Genomic DNA, 20,920 nt, shown 5'->3' with positions numbered 1-20,920 from the left:
GTGTTTAGTTTAATTCTTTAGTCACAGTGCATGACTCAAAAAAATCCCTTATTATTTTGTGCTGTTAACAGTATTTTTTTTAATGGGACAAGCCCACCACATGATTGACATGTTTGTAACATATAGTTATATTTTTATACAATTTGACATAATACTGGACATTAATATCATTAGATTTTTTTAACATATTATTTTTAAAATTGTGTTGTTTGAGCACTGTGAAAGAGTTTGCTTAGTCATTTCACTTTTAGTTAATTATATTCTGACAGTGTGAGCATTTACGAGACCTACCCAAATGTTCTTTTGGTTGATATTGTTCGTCGGATCATTCAACAACAGCCGTTAGCTGAGCTGATTGTATTGCCATCTGAACAGGTCCGCTCATACTGTTGTGGTTCTTTCCTCTAAATACCACAACAGAATCAACGTACGGTTCTCTCACATTATTATACATACATAGACTATGACCCCTGAGTTTGTTTCGGCATTTCTTCTCAGAGTAGTCGGATAGGAAATGCCGGCCTCATCTAGTTATTTGAAATATTGACGTGTAAAAGTGTTATTTTATAACCTACTTACAGAAATAAATATCATTTATCACATCCTCTCATACTGCTGCCTGAAAACCAGGATCTAAAGTAGATTTTTATCTACTATGTTCCGGTGTTTTCATGGTTTTCCATGAAAACACCGGAACATTGTAGTCCAGCGGCGAAATTAATCAGCTACTAACAATATTGTAATATTAATTAATTTTGTACGAGTACTCTCATAAAATAAATACGAAATACTTTTCTGAAATATTTTTTTTCAGTAAGCGATGACGTAATCTGTGATAAGTTCGCAGTTTCTATATTGTTTTTTTCGAAATTGTTCTAGTTGAAATACTTGTTTACATAAATACAATGTAGGTATTATAATCTATTATGTTTTGTACCAGTAATATTGGAACTAATTGTTGTTCATAATAATGCTATTGATTGTCTTTGTTATTAAAATAATTTTCCTCTTTTGATTTTACATTATCATAATTATTGTTGTGCTTATAACTAGAGGCCAATCCTGGTTTTGCTTGGGTGCAAATTGTGAATTTCTTGGTAAATTTTATTTCATACATTCTTGTCGACAGTTCAAAACTATCTAAAGTTTCATTTTTGTATGAAAATCTGATGAAATAAAATATGTTGAATATTGAAAAGTCATAGAACAAAAGTTATTGTTTATGATGTTAGTAACATACGTACCTAAGAGGTTGTTGGTGTTTTAAAATTAGCCCTGTATATTATGGGTTAATTGGAATAAATGATTTGACTTTGACTTTACAGACCTTGTCTATTCGTCGCTTTTATCCTCTTGTCTGTTGGTATATGAGACACAATAGAAGACACATCGCGTAGATCTGCGTTCTGACATAACTGATTAACTATCTTGTTAGAGGGTTTCGCTTACAAGCAGCCTTTATTTTTATTTTATTTTTTTGAGGGGGGAACATCATCCAATGTCTTCTTCCGCCTTAGGCGAGGCGAGAGGGAGTGTCAGACTCTTACTGACTAAAAACCATCCTGTTCCTTCTCCTGCTTTTCGAGCCGGAGCCCCGGTAAACCCGCTAGGTAGTCCGCAGCTCCGGATCAGGCATCAGCCCTACTGTTACAAGCAGCCTAGCTTAATGTATGATTATAATATGGTCTCCAGACAAACAGACGCAGGATTTTATAATAAAACATTATAATAATGGTTTCATCAAGTTTTTTTTATGGGACACGCCGTAAACGAGCAGACGTATCACCTGATGGTAAGCAATCATCACATACAAAATTTAAATTAAAACTACATCATTAGTTATATGAGTGTCCGATATTTCGGCACTGTTGCAAGCGCCATGATCACGGATGAACTGAAAATTCGTCGACATAAATAAACATGGTAAATATCCCGTCTCAAGTTCTAATAATAGTGTTAGTGACCATGTCAGTTTAAAAACTTAAACTACATAATTAGGTCCACATAAATATAATTATTTTACTATTGAAAATAATATTTTTGTGGTTTCGTTTTCCTAATTAAAATTTTCCCTCTATGTATGTAAATATATCTGCAGTGTATATTAAAATATGACGCACATGATAAAATTATTTGCAATTGATTTTATTAATATTTATAGCTAATTTAGTTCCAAGTGAGCATTAAATATATCCTGTTCAAGTATTTTATTCAGGTCTACCGTCTGTCTATAATTACTAACATATTATTATGTATAAAATTAATACAATAACGGTAAAATGGGGTGAATAGAAACTCAGGGGGCGAATAGAAAAAAAAATTATTAGGATTATTAGTTTGTTTTCATGTTTTTGGTTTTAATAGAGAATTTTTGGTTTTAATAATGAATCAATAAAAAATATTAAAAGGGTGTAAACAGTTCTAAATTACGTGAAAACACAACAAAATGTTGTTCCTATTCACCCCGATTTGTTTCTATTCACCCCGTTTTACGGTACATTGTTTTACATTTTAACTTATAATTTTTATAAAGTCGCAACAAAAAGAAAGAATAGAATAGAATAGAGTCAGGTGTTACTTTGCGTATCCGTATTATAGCTAAATCTAAATCGTAGCTAACCCCCATACTCAGAGTCATTTAATGGTTACTTAACGCATTCCTTAGCAATTGTTTTCTATACAAAATCGCTACTAAGGACTAGTTTAAGTAATCATTAAACGACTGAGTGTGGCAGTAAATCTATATTATCTATACTATACTAATATTATAAAGCTGAAGAGTTTGTTTGTTTGTTTGTTTGTTTGTTTGTTTGAACGCGCTAATCTCCAGAACTACTGGTCCGATTTGAATAATTCTTTTTGTGTTGAATAGTGCATTTATCGAGGAAGGCTATAGGCTATAAAACATCAAGCTATAACCAATAGGAGCCAAGCAGAGTGGGTGAAACCGCGCGGAAGTAGCTAGTAAAGTAAATAAAAATTCCATGCATTCTTACGAATATGACTGTTGAGTACGGGGTCTTAGATAAACACGAGATAGAACTATCAAAAGAAAGACATATGTAAGAATCGTAGCAATTGGCGTTCCATTGACTCTGCCTAACCCATGGGCGATAGGCGTGAGGTTATGTACATATGTATGTAGAAGAATCATAGAGGTACGAACAGACTATGATACTATACACCTATATATACGTACACACGTATTATTAGATAAACTAGTATAGCTTATACGCATATTTTAGTATTATATATTTGTGTTATTATACTGGTCGAAGAAAATAAAACTCAGTTACTTCACAATTTTAGGATTTCAAGGTTTTGAAGGCAGAAACCCAAAGCCGAGCATATGGAGTCGCGGGCGCAGCGTTTAGCTTAAAATAAAATTTATGTAGAATAGAATTAGGCGTTATCGCGAATCTTTACGGAAAACTATGCTACACTAACAATACAATATATTTTTAGTTTGTATTCCGCTTATACTTGTATTTTTTAGCACGCGGTGTGCCGTGCCGCAAGCAGGTAGGCCAATAAAAGTCCCGTCAAAATCGGTCCAGTCATTTCAGAGATTAGCGTCATACGATAGACAGACAGACAAAAATTGTAAAAAATATTATTTTGGTGTATGTATCGTACGTTTATTCATATGCATATAGTATTAGTAAAAACAGGTTATTTTAATATTACAAACAGACATTTCAATTTAATTTACTAGTCCAGATATCTGTTTAGTATTATTTTTCCTCTAGATGAGGAGTTTATTTTTGTATAATTAAAACCTTACGGTTTTACCTATATATGTACCCATGTAATGTTACAAATATACTTATATATGTTCTTATAGCTTGTTTTCGTTTTAGAATTTATCATTAATTGTTGTTATTCTGTGTCAATTTTGATGCCATTCTTCAAGCATGAAGAGAAACGCCTAAGAATTTCTTGCCCATTCGTTAAGCCAGTCACTACATGGTTTATATAGTTATTTCAGGTTTAGGTGTGATATGCATACCGGAGCTGCGGACTACCTAGCGGGGTTATAGGGGCTTTTTTTTTTTTTGAGGTTGGAAAATCATCCAATGCCTTCTCCCGCCTTGGGCAAAGCGAGAGGACGCCGTGGCGCCTCTCAAGCCACTCAACAGGGGTAAGTCCCTTTCAGTCTTTGTTGAGTGGCTTGAGAGGCGCCACGGCGTCCTCACTGAAGGGGACTTACCGCTGCAATGACAGCGAGCCCAGGGTTTACTTGGGCTACAGCTCGAAAAGCAGGAGTAGGAACGGGGTGGTTTTTAGTCAGTAAGAGTCTGACACTCCCTCCCGCCTCGCCCAAGGCGGGAGAAATCATTGTATGATATTCCCAGTCAAAAAAAAAAGGTGAGATATGCATGTAAATCGTGGTGACTCAGCCCGGAGGTTTAAGCCGCCCGCTTCTCAAGCATGAGGGTGCGGATTTGAATTTTGAAACCAACCAACGACAAGCAAAAACGTGATTTTTTCTGAACCATAGTAAGTACTTTCCAACATTATTTAGACATCACCGACAAACGATGAAGGAAAACATCGTGAGACAACCTAGGCTTATAATTTCTAGGTTTATAATTGAGATATGGGAAAAAATCCTATAGTAAAACAATGATATAAATAGATACATAAAGTAATCAATCACAACTTATTATTCAAATATACGGGAAAACCACAACTCAGATCATAAGTATAGTTACAGGTATAAACCACTTAATATGTTTATAGGAAAAATCTATAGAGACATGGTTATCATGTCCTTGTGTCAATTTTCCTTTTCTTACAGGATGTTTGTTTGCGTTTAAACGATTTTGCCAGTAACTGAGCGAATTTTAGCTGAGTACCGGCCTATTTGTGCCGTGTATACTTTTTTTTTCTATCAATTATTTATGTAAATTATTTTTGTAACAGTGCCAATAAACTGTTTTTCCTTCTTCTAATTAAAAATAATGTAATGAAAATCAAATTCTTCATTTAAGGCCTTTTTCTATTTCGCGAATTTTATCCGCATGCGGGTGGATAGCACGCCCCGGACCACACGCAGGACAAAGATGTATGAAAGAATAGAATGCGTGGCAAGAAAAGAGGCCTTATTATTTTGTTTCATAAAATTGCTGTTATTTTCCAGATAAAATTGGGTTTTGGTAGGACGTAATTTGTATGAATTATCTGCCAGATAAAACAGGACCTTAACAACATACGATTTATGACACAAAATAAATTAAATACATAAGAATTTATTTATAGTTTTATTGACTAAAAACATTAATTTAAAAATGGATTTTCGATCTATACCTGCAGGGAAGGAGTTTAGAAGTGAAAGTGGAGTGAAGTCTTCTCTTGTAGGTGAGATTATATAAGTTATGTTTTATTGTATTTTTACGTATATGTTGATGCTGTCATTGCCCACAGTGTTATCGGCGATGCAGAGGTAGGATCCCTCATTCTTGTAGGACACGTTGTTCAGATGAAGCAAACTTGAAGAATTGCCCCTAGAAAGAGATAAATAAATGAAGTTTTACAAGTTATTTTATTTTAAACAATCGAACATTTATTTAATATACATATAGTTATCGTTGTAGCCTTTACAATGAGGTAATGTACTGTACATAGTGTCAAATTCCAACTTGCTTATGATACCCTAGTACTTAAAAACACAACACTGTCTTCTCTCATTTCCCAACACTAGTATCTACTAATGCGCAGGTGCCAAATGTGGAATAAAATTAAAATTGGCACCCACGACAAATACCTATGGGTGCCGTAAGTGGAACATCTCTAGTGCCATTAGCTTGGGTGCCATTTAAACAGGTGCACAATGTGGAAAACCTCTTTACAATTGCAGTATTTTTCAATTAAGTCGTGCCAAATAAATGTGAAATGTTTACTAATTTTTATATTCATTATAAATTATAACTTTGATGAGATATACTAAATTAATTATTATGTTTACCGGCTAAATCACCAGTCGAGTTCCACGTCAAACAGTTAGGTACGTCAATAAGCCAGTAAACACAGTTAATTAATCCTGATATCCTTATTTGTCCTGATAAAAGTTCGCATGGAACCGCTGGATACAAGTAACCAGTCAATTTGGAAGTCATAGGAGACCTAGGAGGACTGCTGAATATATTCAGCAGTCGACATCATCATCATCATCCAATGGCTTTTCCCGACTTGGGTGAGGCGACAAAGAATTAGACTCTTACTGACTAAAAACTACTGCGTTCTTACGCCTGCTTAGAGCCGGAGTCCCGGTAAAACGTTAGGTTATCCGCCTCTCTGGTACATGGTATAAGTGTGGGAGAGCCATGCTTCGGCACGAATGGGCCGGCTCGACCGGAGTGATACCACAGCCTCACCGAAAACCGACGTAAAACAATGTGTTTTGTTATGTGGATGAGGTTACCGAAGGCCCGATTCCCCGCTTTCCGAACCTTCTCAAACCCTAATTCCCCAACAACCCTTAAATTCCTAACTCCTAAAATGCCGGCAACGCACTTGTAACGCCTCTGGTGTTAAGTGTCCATGGGCGGCGGAGATTGCTTACCATCAGGTGATACGTCTGCTCGTTTACTGTTCCATAAAAAAAACTTGAAGTGAAAAAAACAGATTTACCTTAACAGTATCTTGGTACTTGAGTCGGTTGCTATGAACTCCCATTTTGTGGATGGCACTGGATTACCAAACAAGACGTTGCAAGTTAAGACAAGATTGCCACCAGTTCTTGCAAGCACGGTCTTTTCTTTCGGAGCTTCAATGTATGGTGCCACTGTCAAATTCAAATGAAAATTGTAAAAAGTGAATAAGTATTTTTTTAACGAGTTTTGTGTAGTTTAGAATTAGTAAAGGCAAAATTAATGTATATTAATTTCAATTAATCCTAAATTAGGCACTTTTGAAATGTCAAATTGAATTGTCCGTCAGTCTGTCTGTCAATGAAGCTAGGTGCTCATAAGATAAGAATTTGCGCAAAAAGAAGTTTAGTCACAAGAATGAAACATCAAAATTAGTAAAATATTTTGATGGTTACAAGTCTAATGCCCGAATATTCAAACGCTACTCAATTTTAAGACGCTCTCAAATGTAGTTCTGTCACTATCAATTCTTTATAAAATGACAGAGATAGCACGATATTTAAGTACAACCTAAAATTGCGTAGCGTTTGCGTATTTGAGCGTAAAACAATTTACCTACTGTCTTTAGAACGATTACTAGAATAGGGATGATGACAGGGTATGAAATATTAAAATCTAATTAGTCCGTCAGTTAGGTAATGGAAAAATATTTGACACGTATTTTTTTATTCTGTCATATAAGATAACAATACTTAGATAAAACGAATCAAAGTTTAGGAGTGGGAGCTAACTACGTCACTATAGAGTATAAAACGTACTCTAAAGTGACGTCACGCGATATTTCAAATCGATATATCTTCGAAAGTATTTGTTTCCGTAAGAAAATAAAAAATACGTGTCTAATGTTTTAAAATAATCTACAAGACGGACATTGAAATAAAAATTAGTCATCTACCCTATTGATCGTTGACAAACTCACCTAAAACATTAACTGTGATGGTCTTCTCAGCTCTGCCGATACTATTTTCGGCAATACAGTGATAGTTTCCTGAGTCCTTCCATAAAGCCTTGAAACTGAATCAAAAGTAATAGGGATGATAACGGGGTAAGAAAATTAAAAATCAATTTAGTCCGTCAGTTAGGTAATGAAAAAATATTAGACACGTATATTTCTGTTTTGTCATACTTATATGATAACATTACTTGCATAATACGAATCAATTAATGTTAAAAGTGTGAGCTAATACGTAATTTCTACGTATATAAAACGTACCAAGAAGTGCAGTCATGCGATATTTTAAATCGATATATCTTCGAAAGTATTTGTTTCAGCACGAAAAAAAAAATACGTGTCTAATGTTTTAAAATAGTCTACAAAACGAACATTAAAAAAAATTAGTCATCTACACTATTCAAGGTAGTATACAATGGTCTAATAATATACTCGCATAACGACATAACAATATTCACCTTTATGTGGATAACGTATTCCGTACATAAGCAGGTAAACAAAATAATTATTATTGGTATATCCCAATCAAATAGAACAATGCAAACCATAAATGCGTCTGCGTAAAACCCCCGATAAAACAAATTATTTTGCCCTTCCTATACCGCACATTTCTACTATTCTTATAATAAATGCTTAACTTTGGATCTCTATGTTTGGCATAGAGAGAACATCTACTTTTACCCTAGTACCAGCAGCTTCACTGTTGTCTGGTTCCTATTAGTAACGAAATATAGGTAAGACATACTAAATTAACTAAAAATCAGACGTGGCGATGATGTCAGGCAGTCACACAACAGTAAGCCGCACAACGTCTGCGCACGCTACTCATGATGAAGAGTTCCTCTGGGACTTGAAACTAATAGAGCTTTTCTCCATTAATTTACGTGAGAAAACCGTGATTTTTAGTTAATTTAGTATGTCCACAACAGTTTAATAACTAAGGAATATACAGTACTAGCAAACCCATCGAACTCCGTTTCGTCTTTACGAATTTTCTTTGCTATAAACCTCACGGAGGCTTACCAACGAATGCAAAACCGTGGAAATCGGTTCGTGCGTTCTGGAGTTACAGCGTCAGGAAGGAAAATCCGACTTATTTTTATATTATACATGTCATACAGAGAAATCACAATCTAGCGCCCGAATACTGAAATGCTACTCAATTTTAAGTTCTACTTAAATGCTATCTCTGTCATTTTATAAAGAATTGATAGGGACAGAACTAGTTTTGAGAGGGTCTTAAAATTGAGTAGCGTTTGAATATTCGAACATATGTCTGTTGTGAGCTATTAGAGATCTTCTGCTTTGTCCAGCGGACGGAATCATACGGTAAATATCTATGAACAGTTTCCACGTACCGGTGAGTGTATCGATGATCAGTGCGATGTCTATCGTCTAGACTGATGATGACATCATCCTGGGACATCTCCCAGCGGACAGTGGCTGGAGGTGACGCGTCCACCTTGCATGGTAACACCACATCATCTTCTTCTTTCACCGTCAGAGTATGCTGATCGCCGTTGGTTATTGTTGGTGGATCTGGACATATACAAAACGTGTAACAAAAAGGGGGTATACATATCAATTGCACGGCTTCTAGGTAACATAACAAACGATACGGTAAGGGTTTTTTAAACTCATGTTTTCATGGTACCAAGTTATGAATTTTTCAAATCGCGCCGCCGCGTGATTCAAAATTAGGTAGACAGGTACTAGGCGATCAGATTGACAGAAGAAATGTTTTGTAATATTAGCGAGTGACCCCTGTAGTGTTGTGACATGTTTGTATGATTTAAAATCAAGAACCATGCGATACCAAGTATTTGGTACAATTTTTTTTTTGAATCGTATTTTAAGCTGAAACTTCGTGTAGAGACTCTATTCAACCTGTATTCATCAGCGCTTCTTGATGTATATGGGTATTTTGTTACACGTTGTGCAAAGTTCAAATTACGATTAAACCGCACGACTCCATAGATTCGACCAGGAAGAGTCATGAGTCAACTTGTGTGTATCGCCATATAACAGAGGTTACCAGAGGTCTTCACAACAAAGGGCGGCAACGCACTGCAATTTCTTTGCTGTGTTGCGATTGTTCTATGGATTGGCGTCTGTTTCTTACCGTCAGGTGATCCTTCTGCTCGTTAGCCCACCAATTATAGGTATATACATATTTTTACCAGTAAAACCAGTCGTATCATATCGAAAAAAATCTAGTAATACTTTGGCCTTTTGTCCGGTAGTCGCAATTGCAATCACTCGACCAACGAAGCAGTCTTGAATAGAAATCAATATAGCCAATAAGCTATTGTTGCGATGGAAAATTTTATATATTACGTATAATATTTCTATGTCTTACACTGAAGTTGTACAGTAATATCAGCTGAATGATGCCCTTCCACATTGCTAGCTTCGCATCTGTAGACGCCTTTATGATTGGGTTGAGCTGTTGCTATTTTCAATTTGCCATCATCAGCGACCACACCATCTGGTAATGAGGCAAACTCATATCCATCTTCAGATCTAAACGTCCAAGTAATCATGGGAGATGGTTTTCCTTTGATAATTCTGTAAACAAAGAAAAACAATTCGTCTTTTATTTGAAAATGTATTAAAACGAGAGCGCTGTCATTGGTTGGTTCATTCGAGACGGCCAATCAGAGCTCCGACCGCGCTCTCGTTTCGATTTTGTTAAACGTAAAGCAAAGTAGTACTAAGGGTACCAAGCAAAGAAACTCGCTTATGGTTAAGTATAATAAATAATTTGACTACACGATTCTTGAAGTATATTTATTTATTAACAAAATAAAGGAGTCATAAGAAACAGATTATGATAATGCTGTGATTTTTACCTGCATTCCAGATAACTCCAGTCTCCTAATTTTAGAACAACATTTGTAGTATCTACTGCTACCTGAGGTGCCTCTGAAAAGACATGAAGTATTAACACACTGTATTTCCCGAACTATATAGGTAGTTACTTTTATAGAGTTTAGCAATATTATTGTGTTCATAAAGGATTAATGATGATAAAAATCAATAAATAGGTAAATATTATTCAATGTCTAATAGACTTGCTACACGAGTCTTAGGATGCTTTTCCAACAGAAATGTGCTATGCTACATTGCTGTAGATGCGTTTGGCTTCCACAAATCATATTCATTGGTATACATAGCTTAAAACTGGTAGAAACGGACTAAGCTAAGCTATGTTTTTTACTTGGAAAGATGCGTGCTATGGATGGCTTCCTTACAATCGATACATCTCATACTCGAGCTGCACATCTTCCTCGCACAGTTACAAAGCTTAGTATCAGTGGAAACCGTAACATAGTTTCACAGCTTAGCTATTACATTTTCGTAGCATAGCTACATAGCACATCTTTTATGTGCTTGTAACAGAAACATTAGGATCGAGAATAATAAAAAAAAAAACAATTGAAACTTACCTATTCCAGAAATGTTCACAAAGGCGGTAAATGTTTTTTCGTTGACTTCATTCTTTAATTCACATTTATATTCACCGTAAGTGTTTAAAGTCATATTTTTAATCCACAAAGCGTTGGTCTCCGAATCTACTTGAATTTCATCCGATGAAGTTACTATAGTGTCATTGTGGTACCATTTAGTCTCTGCCACGGGATATGCTGAGACTTGACAGAATAATTTACCCTCGCCACCATATTCTATTGTCTGGTCTGCAATTAAAATTAAAATAAGCAAATATTGCCCTTTTTTTTGAGGGGGAAAATCATAATGACTTCTCCCGCCTTGGGTGAAATGTCAGACTCTTACTGACTAAAAACCACCCCGTTCCTTCTCCTGCTTTGAGCCGGAGCCCCGGTAACCTTTTTTACGTTGTGCAGCTCCGGAACGAGCTGCGGAAAATATTGCTTGCAATTAAATTGTAAGCAATTTGAAGATGGACTTGTTTGTAAAATATTTATAATGATTCAAATTTTGAGTAGTAGTATAATTTTTTATTTATTTTTTCGTTGCTAATTGTCAATAGCTTTTTTATTGCGTCCAGTTACTATTACACGGGTCTCATAATATATCTGGTTCAAAATAGGATTGCCCAATGTCGTCAGGAAATAATTATATATACAATGTGATAGGCGTGGGAATTTTAACCCGTTAACTGAGTACTAATCTAATTTTATTCGACAAAAATAATAATCCATGGGTTGGTTGAACCCTAATTGAAAACATTGGAAAATGTCATTGTGATTTAGTTTCGGGAATGCTAATTCACAAATGTTTTCGCCACCATTTCTCACCTGCAATTACATTATAAAATATGCAAAAGTAATGAATTAGTTAGCCAAGGTGGTAAGCTACCGTTTATCGACTTTTTTTTTTATTTCTACGACATAATTTGATATCAAATAAGTAAAAAAAATATTAAAATAGCAATAACTTTTAGGGGGTCCAGGGTATTCGATTCGACCCCCGACTTTTGTCGATAAAATTAGATGTAGTACTCAGCCTTAACGGGTTAGAATGTCTGAACCCTAATCACATTGTATAAAGTCAGGTAATTTTATATATAACACTAAAATATTTTGATTACGTACCTTCAGGAGTCTGTAGAACCTCAAATGTGTATGGTCTATGTACATTGAAATTTATACTTTGGGAATCGTCGCCTTCAGAATTTTTCGATTTGCAATAGATTGTAGAATTTGCTGTGACATTTTCTATGGTAACGTAACTTATATATAGTGATGGTACTTCTAGCAGAATGGTCTGAAATAAATCTTAAAATAAGTGCATAATAAGGATCATAATCAAAAAGTGAACTCCCTTTTAATAGTCACAAATGGGCCGGCTCGACCGGAGTGAAACCACGATCTCACAGAAAACCGACGTGAAACAACGCTTGCGTTGTTTCGTTGTATAAGTGAGGTTACCGGAGCCCTAATTATTCCCTTCCCATTCCCCGATTCCCTAACAACCCGTAAATTCCTAACCTCCAAAAGGCCGACAATGCACTTGTAACGTCTCTGGTGTTTCGGGTGTCCATAAGCGGCGGCGATGAAAAATACCAAACAAGCTAGCTAGCTACCTTTATTGCTAACTCAGGTCATATTGATTGTTAGCATGATGTTTTATAAACAATTCCTTAGAAATGCCTATTATTCCTTTTTCGATAAGTGACCTACCCGACACAAAAAAATGTGTCTAAACTTAAAGCAAACTCGTACTAAGGGCCCTTACGTGGTTCTTATTGCTAACTAGCTACACTGGGTGGTTACACCCATTGCTCAGGTTCTATTGTTATTGTCTGTAGTATGATGTTTTATAAGCTATATTCTTTAGAATATACTATTATTCCTTTTTCGACAATTGACCAATAGTTCCGGAGATTACCGCGCAAACTCTTCAGCTACACATCGTACGAGTCCAACTCTGGGTTTATTGGTTTTTTATGCCTAGTTTTGTTGTCAAATTAACTCACCTCTGAAGGTAATGTTTCTCCTTCCTCATTCACCCACGAAACTTCAGGGGCTGGGTAACCGGTAACTTTGCATGCAAACGTCGCATTGAAGCCAAACTCTATAGTTTTTACTTCGGTATCTAATATTTGTGATTCAGGTTTTATCCACGTAGTATCCATTACAGCAACTGAAAAGGTATCGCAGTAATGTTATATATGTGAAAGTTTGTTTGTTTGAATGTTTGTCCGTTTAAACGGATTTTGATGAAGTTTGGTATACACACAGGGTATTTATAGCTGACTTGAGTGATAGGATACTTTTTTAACCTACAGAAACGCGGGCGAAACTGCTGGCAGTAGCTAGTCACAAATAATCATAATGATTTTATGACGTCATATCAGGAGTCTCAGGTAAGGTTCCTGGGCGCTGTAAAATATTTTTCGCTTTTCGAAAATTGTTAGCAATAAGTTGAAGTTTGGCATGGTGTCCAATATTTGGTTACCGCTTTGTATTGTATTGTATTTGTATTAAAAGTCGTCAGAATGTTACGATATTGTACTCGTGTATAAATGTATAGTAGCCATTTTCCTTATCATTATAGTTACCAACAATTTAAGTTAAATAGCACACAGGACCCAATTTAAGGATAAATTACTATTTGAAATATAAAATATAGAACCTTGCTGAGGGACGAAACTTTGCGATGAAACTACAATCTCTTTCAGTGTGTCCAAGTCATAGCCTTTTATCTGAAACGAAAAAAAAAATTTACTAGCGGTCCCCTATCTTCGATTATTGTCTTCGAAATGTTTCTGCCCATATTTTTATTTTTCTCTAACAAAAAGCTTTTCCAAACAATAACAAACAGATTAAAAAATAATTGCAGTATTGATTCAACCAAAGCGCGTTTGGCGCTCTGATTGGTTGGTTCATTCAATGCCAATCAGAGCGCCGAACACGCACTCGTTTCGATTTCGTTAAGTCTTTGACTGCCAATAGAAAACTGTTGAAGGCAAATCCTCCGCTAACGTCGGTCACCGGCGACCACCACGGCGTTCAATGTGTTAAAGGTAAACCAAACTCATACTAAAGGCACTGTTCTCGAGATTGTCGCTTAGCAACACATCATACAATTTATTTTTCTCGTACAACACCCATATAAGAAATAGGGTTGATGACAAATAAATTTTGGCAATAAGAAAGTTAATCATACTTACCCATAAACGAAATTCTTGGTCTGAACCAACGAACGCTTCGGTTAAATACAAGTCTGAGGGGTTTTCTTTCAACTCTAGAACTTTCTTCTCTACTTCATTAGTTACTTGTAAATGTATGGCTTCAAGTTTCATCTTACTTTGCGAAGCATCTATCAGGATTTTATTCGGTCTACCTGTAAAAAAATAAATGCAATCATTACTAGCTGATACTGTGAATTGCTCTAAAACTGTCTCTTGACCTCCTTAACACATTGAACGCCGTGGTGGTCACCGGCGACCGACGTTAGCGGAGGATTTGCCTTCAACAGTTTTCAGTTAAAGACTTAAAAAACAAAATTAGTCAAAACCTTTTATTATAGTTTTTCTTTTGTTTTACCTATATTCAATTAAATTTTCACAAGAAAATGTACCTATCTATACAGATACACTTTTTTTGATAAAAAAATGGTAGAAGCTGCCTGCAAAGTCTTGGGATTTTGTTTGACTATTCAAACACCGTAAAGAAGGAGGGCTTTGGTGAACAGTGGTCTTTTAGTGGTCAGTAGAATTATGTGAACTGATGATGATATATATATAAGATGACAATGTAACTATAGTATACTTAAAAAGTCAATAATTTTTTTTACTAGAAGATTTAGTACGAGTTTGTTTTACGTTTCACGAGATCGAAGCGTTACCGCGTTTAGCTTTTGATTGGTTGGTTCATTGCAGCAGTCCAATTAAAACGCCGAACGCGTTAACGTTTCAATCTCGCTCAACATAAAACATACTTGTACAGCCCTTACGCCCGAATACTGAAATGCTTCTCAATTTTAAGTTGCACTTAAATATCGTGCTATCTCTGTCATTTACAAAGAATTTGTAGGGACAGAACTATTCTTGAGCGCGTCTTAAAATTGAGTGACGTTTGAGTATTTGACTGCCTCGTTGGTCAAGTGGTCGCAAGTGCGACTGCCAAACAAGGGGTCTCGGGTTCGATTCCCGGGTCGGGCAAAGTACTGCTGGGCTTTTTTCGGATTTTAGAAAATTTCTCAGTAATAGCACGGAGTCTGGAATTGTGCCCAGTATATGGCAATAGACTCAACCCTTATTACACTTATAACACAAATGGTGAAAAGTGGGTGTACATTGTATAGCGGCAATACATGCCGTAATGCGCACCTCTGCCTACCCCTTGGGGGATAAAAGGCGTGACGTTGATGATGATGATGCTATACGTTTACCTGGCATCGGTTGTGTGCTGGTTTCATTCATACTTCTCGGAGTTTTAGTAGAGAAACCGAATCGCAGTGGCAACTCGTACCTTTTGTACAAAGTAGCCGATGTCTTGTTTCTACATCTCACCGATATAGTGTACTCGCCGGCCGATGGCTCTGATAATCGAAGAACCTGAATAAATAAAGTTTTAATATAAAATTAACAAACATGTTTTTTTTTCCTCATGTGTAGCTATTTTTTTTTTTCGGTAGAACTGTTACAGTTTAGCAAATATGTAATTTCGTCACGCGATTTACAAAACCGATATTATATCTTTTTGTTTCCTTAAGAATATAAAAAACACGTGTCTAATATATTAAATTAAAATTATCTACAAGACGGATATTAAATACCCTATTTAAAAAAAAATACTTACCTGAGTAGTTCTCGTGTCCAGTATTTTATCCACACTCTGATTTGTATTAGGTATAGTTAAATCTACTCTGGGGTTATCTCCAGAAACAACCAGTAACCACGTCTTTGTAAAGGAATCAACTGAAAACTAAAACTTTTGTTTTAAATATATTTTTTCTGCAATTGGTAGAATTTAACCACGGTAGTATACTTTGCTTATCATTTTCTAACACATCCAGTTCAGTTAAGCTGTTTATTCTATGCTTTAGTCTGATAGAATCACTTTTAAGTCTGGGAGAGCCATGCTTCGGCACGAATGGGCCGGCTCCACCGGAATGATACCACGGCCTCACAGAAAACCGACGTGAAACAACGCTTGCATTGTGTGAGTGATGCTACCGGAGGCCAAATGACGCCCCTTCCCAATGCCCAATTCCCCAGCAACCCTTAAGTTTCTAACCCTCAAAGGCCGGCAACGCACTTGTAATACCTCTGATGTTTCAAGTGTCCATGGGCGGCGGCAAATACTTAATATTAGGTGATTCGACTGCTCGTTTACCGGCCTATTTCATAAAATAAAATTGACGGAAATAATTATAACTATACTTACAGTAAGTTGCTTGTTTTCTGTAAAAGTCTCATAGGTAATAATATCAGTCCACGTCTCATTTATTACCTCTTTCATAAAAGTGAAAGCCTGAAATATTAAATTTAAATAAGTATTATATAATTTATATTGTTGCATAATTAATTGATGCGATTAAGTAATATAGCCCAATGAATACAAAGCTTCAGCATAAAATAGGAAACAAGAAATACTGCCGCACTCAAAGTCATTTAATGTTTACTTAAACTATTCCTTAGTAACGATTTTGTTTGGAAAACAATTGCTAAGGATTGTATTAAGCAACCATTAAATGATTCTGAATACAGCAGATAGTATGACTGCTCGGTTGGCGCGGTGGCTGGGCAACTGGCTGTCGTGCAACATGTAGCGGTTCGATTCCCGCCCAGAGTAACTCTTCGTGTGATTCACAAATTGTCGTTTCGGGTTTAGGAGTGTGTTTGTATGTTTGTAAACGCATCCGAGAACACAGGGGAAAATCCTAGTGTGGGACAACATAAATCCTTTTTTCTTTAAAGTTGGTACATACACACCTGCCTTAAAGACGCAGTATCTAGAAGCAGGACTGATCCTGAGCAAGCTTTAGCTACGTCGTAATACACTTGATCAGTTACACCTGGAGACAATTCGGGAGAACAGAAACCACTCAGAAATATCATCACCTAAAAACGAAGTTGAATACATACATACATTAATACATCAATAATCAATCACAGTTGAATTATGGTCCTCCTTTTTTTATGAGGAGAAAATCATCCAATGACTTCTCCCGCCTTGGGCGAGGCGAGAGGTAGTGTCAGACTTTTATTGACTAAAAATCACCCCGGTCCTACTCCTGCTTTTCGAGCAGGAGCCCCGGTAAACTCGCTAGGTAGGTCGTAGCTCCGGATAACTATGGGCCTCCTTACAAGAGGTTCTATGATCTACATCCTGCGCAGGTGTTGCGGGTGTCCATGGGCGACGCTGATCGCTTACCATTAAGTAACTCGTCTGTTCGTTTGCCACCTATTTCATAAAAAAAGGTTGGCTGTCGCAGCTTAAAAAAATCAGATTTGTTAAATGTAAAATAAAAGTTTAAAGTTTTTTGAAGAAACATCAGCTTACATTGTTTGTGTTTTGGTTATTTATAATTTTTATATAGTTGTTATTTAATTATTTTTTTTCAATAATCGGTAGTAGTAACGGGGTGGTTTCTTTTTAGTCAGTAAGTCTGATATTCCCTCTCGCCTCGCCCAGGGCGGGAGAAGCCATTGGATGATTATCCCCCCTTAAAAATAAAACAACATTACCTGACTGCGAGTGCTTCGACATAGTGTTTCGACAGACTGAAGCTTGCTAACGTCTTTTGCGTAGGCGTCCGTGAACATGAAAATTGTAGATTTTGGTTTGCTTATTTGTAATGCCTTTTCTATGCCAGCAAGCGAATTTTCTGGGCACTTTTGTCCACCAGATACTGTGATGGCATTCACAGCTGTTAAAAACTGTGGTAAAGTCGGTACAATGATGGGTGTACCAACATCTGAAAGTTTAATGATGTTAGTTATCTGCACACATTTTATACTCATTTTGAATTTCTTAAAAACACTGCCGCGTATGGTGTTTCCATTTTCAGTTTGGAGAAAGTCTACAATTATGTTATGTAGTCATGTGTAGATATGTATATTTATTTATTTATTTATTTATTTATTATTTATTTATTTATTAAAACATGCATAATTTTACAGCTTAAGCCAAAGGTATATATGTAGGTTGAATTCCCATTACATAGGACTCATAACTGTTAAAAAGTAAGCGCTGAGTTAGGTGTGCAGAGCATATTTGAGAGATTAAAAGGACAACATGCAAATTAATGAAAAACGAGTAAATCGTGTGTACCTAACGCTAGGTGAGTCTTGTTGCCATTATCAGGCATACTTCTAGACTACATAGATTCTCTGCCTTTCTTTTGGTGCTTGGCAATCGAAATTGCCATCAATAAAGCAATTTATAACCCGCTTTTTTATCAGTCGTACATGATTGTAAATACAAGAACTATGTAAGTATATAAAAAGCATCTTTAACCGACGAGCATGCATGAAAAGACTGATGACTATTGATGAAGCGAAAGAGGTGTGTATGAATCGTAGCAATTGCTATTCCATTGTCTCTGTCACCCTCTACAGGTTGTAACAAAATAGCCATATTCATCAAGAAGCACTGAAGAACACAGGTTAAATAGAATCTCTACACAAAGTTTCAGATTAAAATCCTTGAAAAAATTGGTACCAAATACTTGGTGTCGCATGGTTCTTGATTTTAAATCATACAAACGTGTCACAACACTACAGGGGTCATTCGCTAATATTACGAAACATTTTTTCTGTTAATCTGATCACCTAGTACCTGTCTACCTATTTTTCTGTCTACCTTTGATTCACACGGCGGCAGTATTGTAAATATTTATAACTTCGTTCCAAGAAGTTCCCGTATCGTTTGTTTTGTTATCTAGAAACCGTGCACTTGATATGTATACTCCCTTTTTGTTACACCGTTTATATGTAAGTACATATATATTATATAAATGATGATATTGTAACATTGTATGTAACATGAGATGTCACAATGATTAGGTACAAGACTTCTCATACGTGTCAGTAATAAATATTACAATGTAGGCATTTTTGTGACCCTGATCCGGAGCTGCGGACTACCTAGCGGGTTTACCGGGGCTCCGGCTCGAAAAGCAGGAGAAGGAACGGGGTGGTTTTTAGTCAGTAAGAGTCTGACACTCCCTCTCGCCTCGCCCAAGGCGAGAAAAGTCATTGGATATTCCCCCTCAAAAAAAAAAGGCATTTTTGTGACCATATTATTTGAAGTGTTTTGTTACGAATATGAGTGATGAAGACCAATCAAAAATAAGCCTAACATAAAAAATATCTAAGACCTAACTATTTTTTTTTTTTTATACGGCACAAATGAAGAGTTTGTTTGTTTGTTTGAATGCGCTAATATCAGAAAGTACTGGTTAGATTTGAAAAATATTATTACGTTGGATAGTCCGTTTATCGAGGCTTAAGGCTATATGCTATAAAACATCACGCTACAATTAATAGGAGCCAAACAGAGAGTGACACCGCGCGGGAATAGTACGTAATAGGTATATCACTTTATATAATGAAGGTGCACAATGACATTTTTAAATTGAACAAAATGCTTTGTTTTAAACCAAAATCAAACTCTATAGGGTTTTATACCGTATTGGTTACGGTTTTTAGTACTGAACAGACGTATTTACGATACTCGACAGACAGTAAAGAGCTTACATTTTATCTTTAAAACAAAAATAAGACGCACGTCCCAATTGACACGGGTATTCCCGACATCCCAGTGGTAATTAATTTGTTTTGTTCGCGACCCACGAAGGCATCGCTTAAAATAGTTCTTTCATAAGAATTTTCTCCAGACAATTAACAAACACAACTTAAAGTACAGCCATTTAGGCGTAATCAAAAAAATAATAAAACATAACAAAGAAAAATGATGCGTGAAACAATTACAATTCCAAGAAAATAGTTTGTTACAGTGTCAATGGGCAACCGGAGACCCAACGGCCGATGGGACAAATTTTATCAAGAGGCCACGTATCTTGTGGGTAGACAGACCACATAGAAGTCATGAGAGAAGCCTATGTTCAGCAGTGTACGTCTTGTAGCTGATATGATGATAACATACATAACCTGACACCTGTCTCTCATGGGAATAGGCAGAGACAATGGAACGCCAATTGCTACGAATCTTACATACCTCTTTCGCTTCATTAACAGTCATTAGTCTTTTTATGCATGTTCGTCGGTTAAGTAAGGGTACTTTTGATTCGGTCTTTTATTGATATTATAATATCATCAATCTGGTCGCTATATGTTCGTCTGGCGTCAAGGCTTATTATAATTGATGATAACAATGAAAAAAGAAGTTAGAAGCTAAACAATTAATAAACTTACCCGGATCATTGAATGGCACCAAAATATAATTACTTATATCACTACCAGACATGTTAACAATGGATTGTAAATTCACTTTTATTGTAACAATCTCTTCTAACATAGACTTAGTTGTATCTAACACTACGGTGAAACTTTTTTCACAACCTATAAGGCTGGTTAGCCCGAAATATAACAAACACTTGAACCACATTGTGCGACGGGAGGACCTTGTTAGGGGACTATGAACTAATGAATATCTACATTGAGACGATTCAAACTACTGCTATTTCAAAATGATAAGGGTTAGGACATAATGCTTCAGCATGAATGGGCCGGCTCGACTGGTGATACCATGGCCTCACAGAAAAAAACCATGAAACAACGCTTGATTTTTGTTTCGTTGTGTGAGTGAGGTTACCGGAGGCCCAATCACGCCCTGCTCAATCTTCCCAAACTCCA

The 20,920-nt window shown here is 36.1% G+C and overlaps 1 protein-coding gene across 1 annotated transcript; it reads right to left on the bottom strand.

Moving 5' to 3' along the window:
- Positions 1 to 5,245: 5,245 nt before the first annotated feature.
- Positions 5,246 to 20,733, bottom strand: LOC126911062 (hemicentin-1-like). Its single transcript, XM_050695957.1, has 17 exons — positions 20,480 to 20,733; positions 17,789 to 18,018; positions 17,033 to 17,161; positions 16,485 to 16,571; positions 15,897 to 16,022; positions 15,487 to 15,652; positions 14,264 to 14,436; positions 13,726 to 13,795; positions 13,067 to 13,233; positions 12,183 to 12,354; positions 11,055 to 11,303; positions 10,458 to 10,530; positions 9,965 to 10,173; positions 8,964 to 9,144; positions 7,573 to 7,667; positions 6,634 to 6,787; positions 5,246 to 5,507 (listed from the first exon to the last, which is right to left on the bottom strand). Exons 1-17 carry the CDS (start codon positions 20,670 to 20,672, stop codon positions 5,384 to 5,386), a joined length of 2,598 nt encoding a protein of 865 aa, XP_050551914.1. The 5' UTR covers positions 20,673 to 20,733; the 3' UTR covers positions 5,246 to 5,383.
- Positions 20,734 to 20,920: the final 187 nt, after the last annotated feature.

The sequence above is a fragment of the Spodoptera frugiperda genome, chromosome 9 (assembly GCF_023101765.2).
Source record: "Spodoptera frugiperda isolate SF20-4 chromosome 9, AGI-APGP_CSIRO_Sfru_2.0, whole genome shotgun sequence".
NCBI lineage: Eukaryota > Metazoa > Arthropoda > Insecta > Lepidoptera > Noctuidae > Spodoptera > Spodoptera frugiperda.
This window is presented reverse-complemented; position numbering and strand designations above follow the sequence as displayed.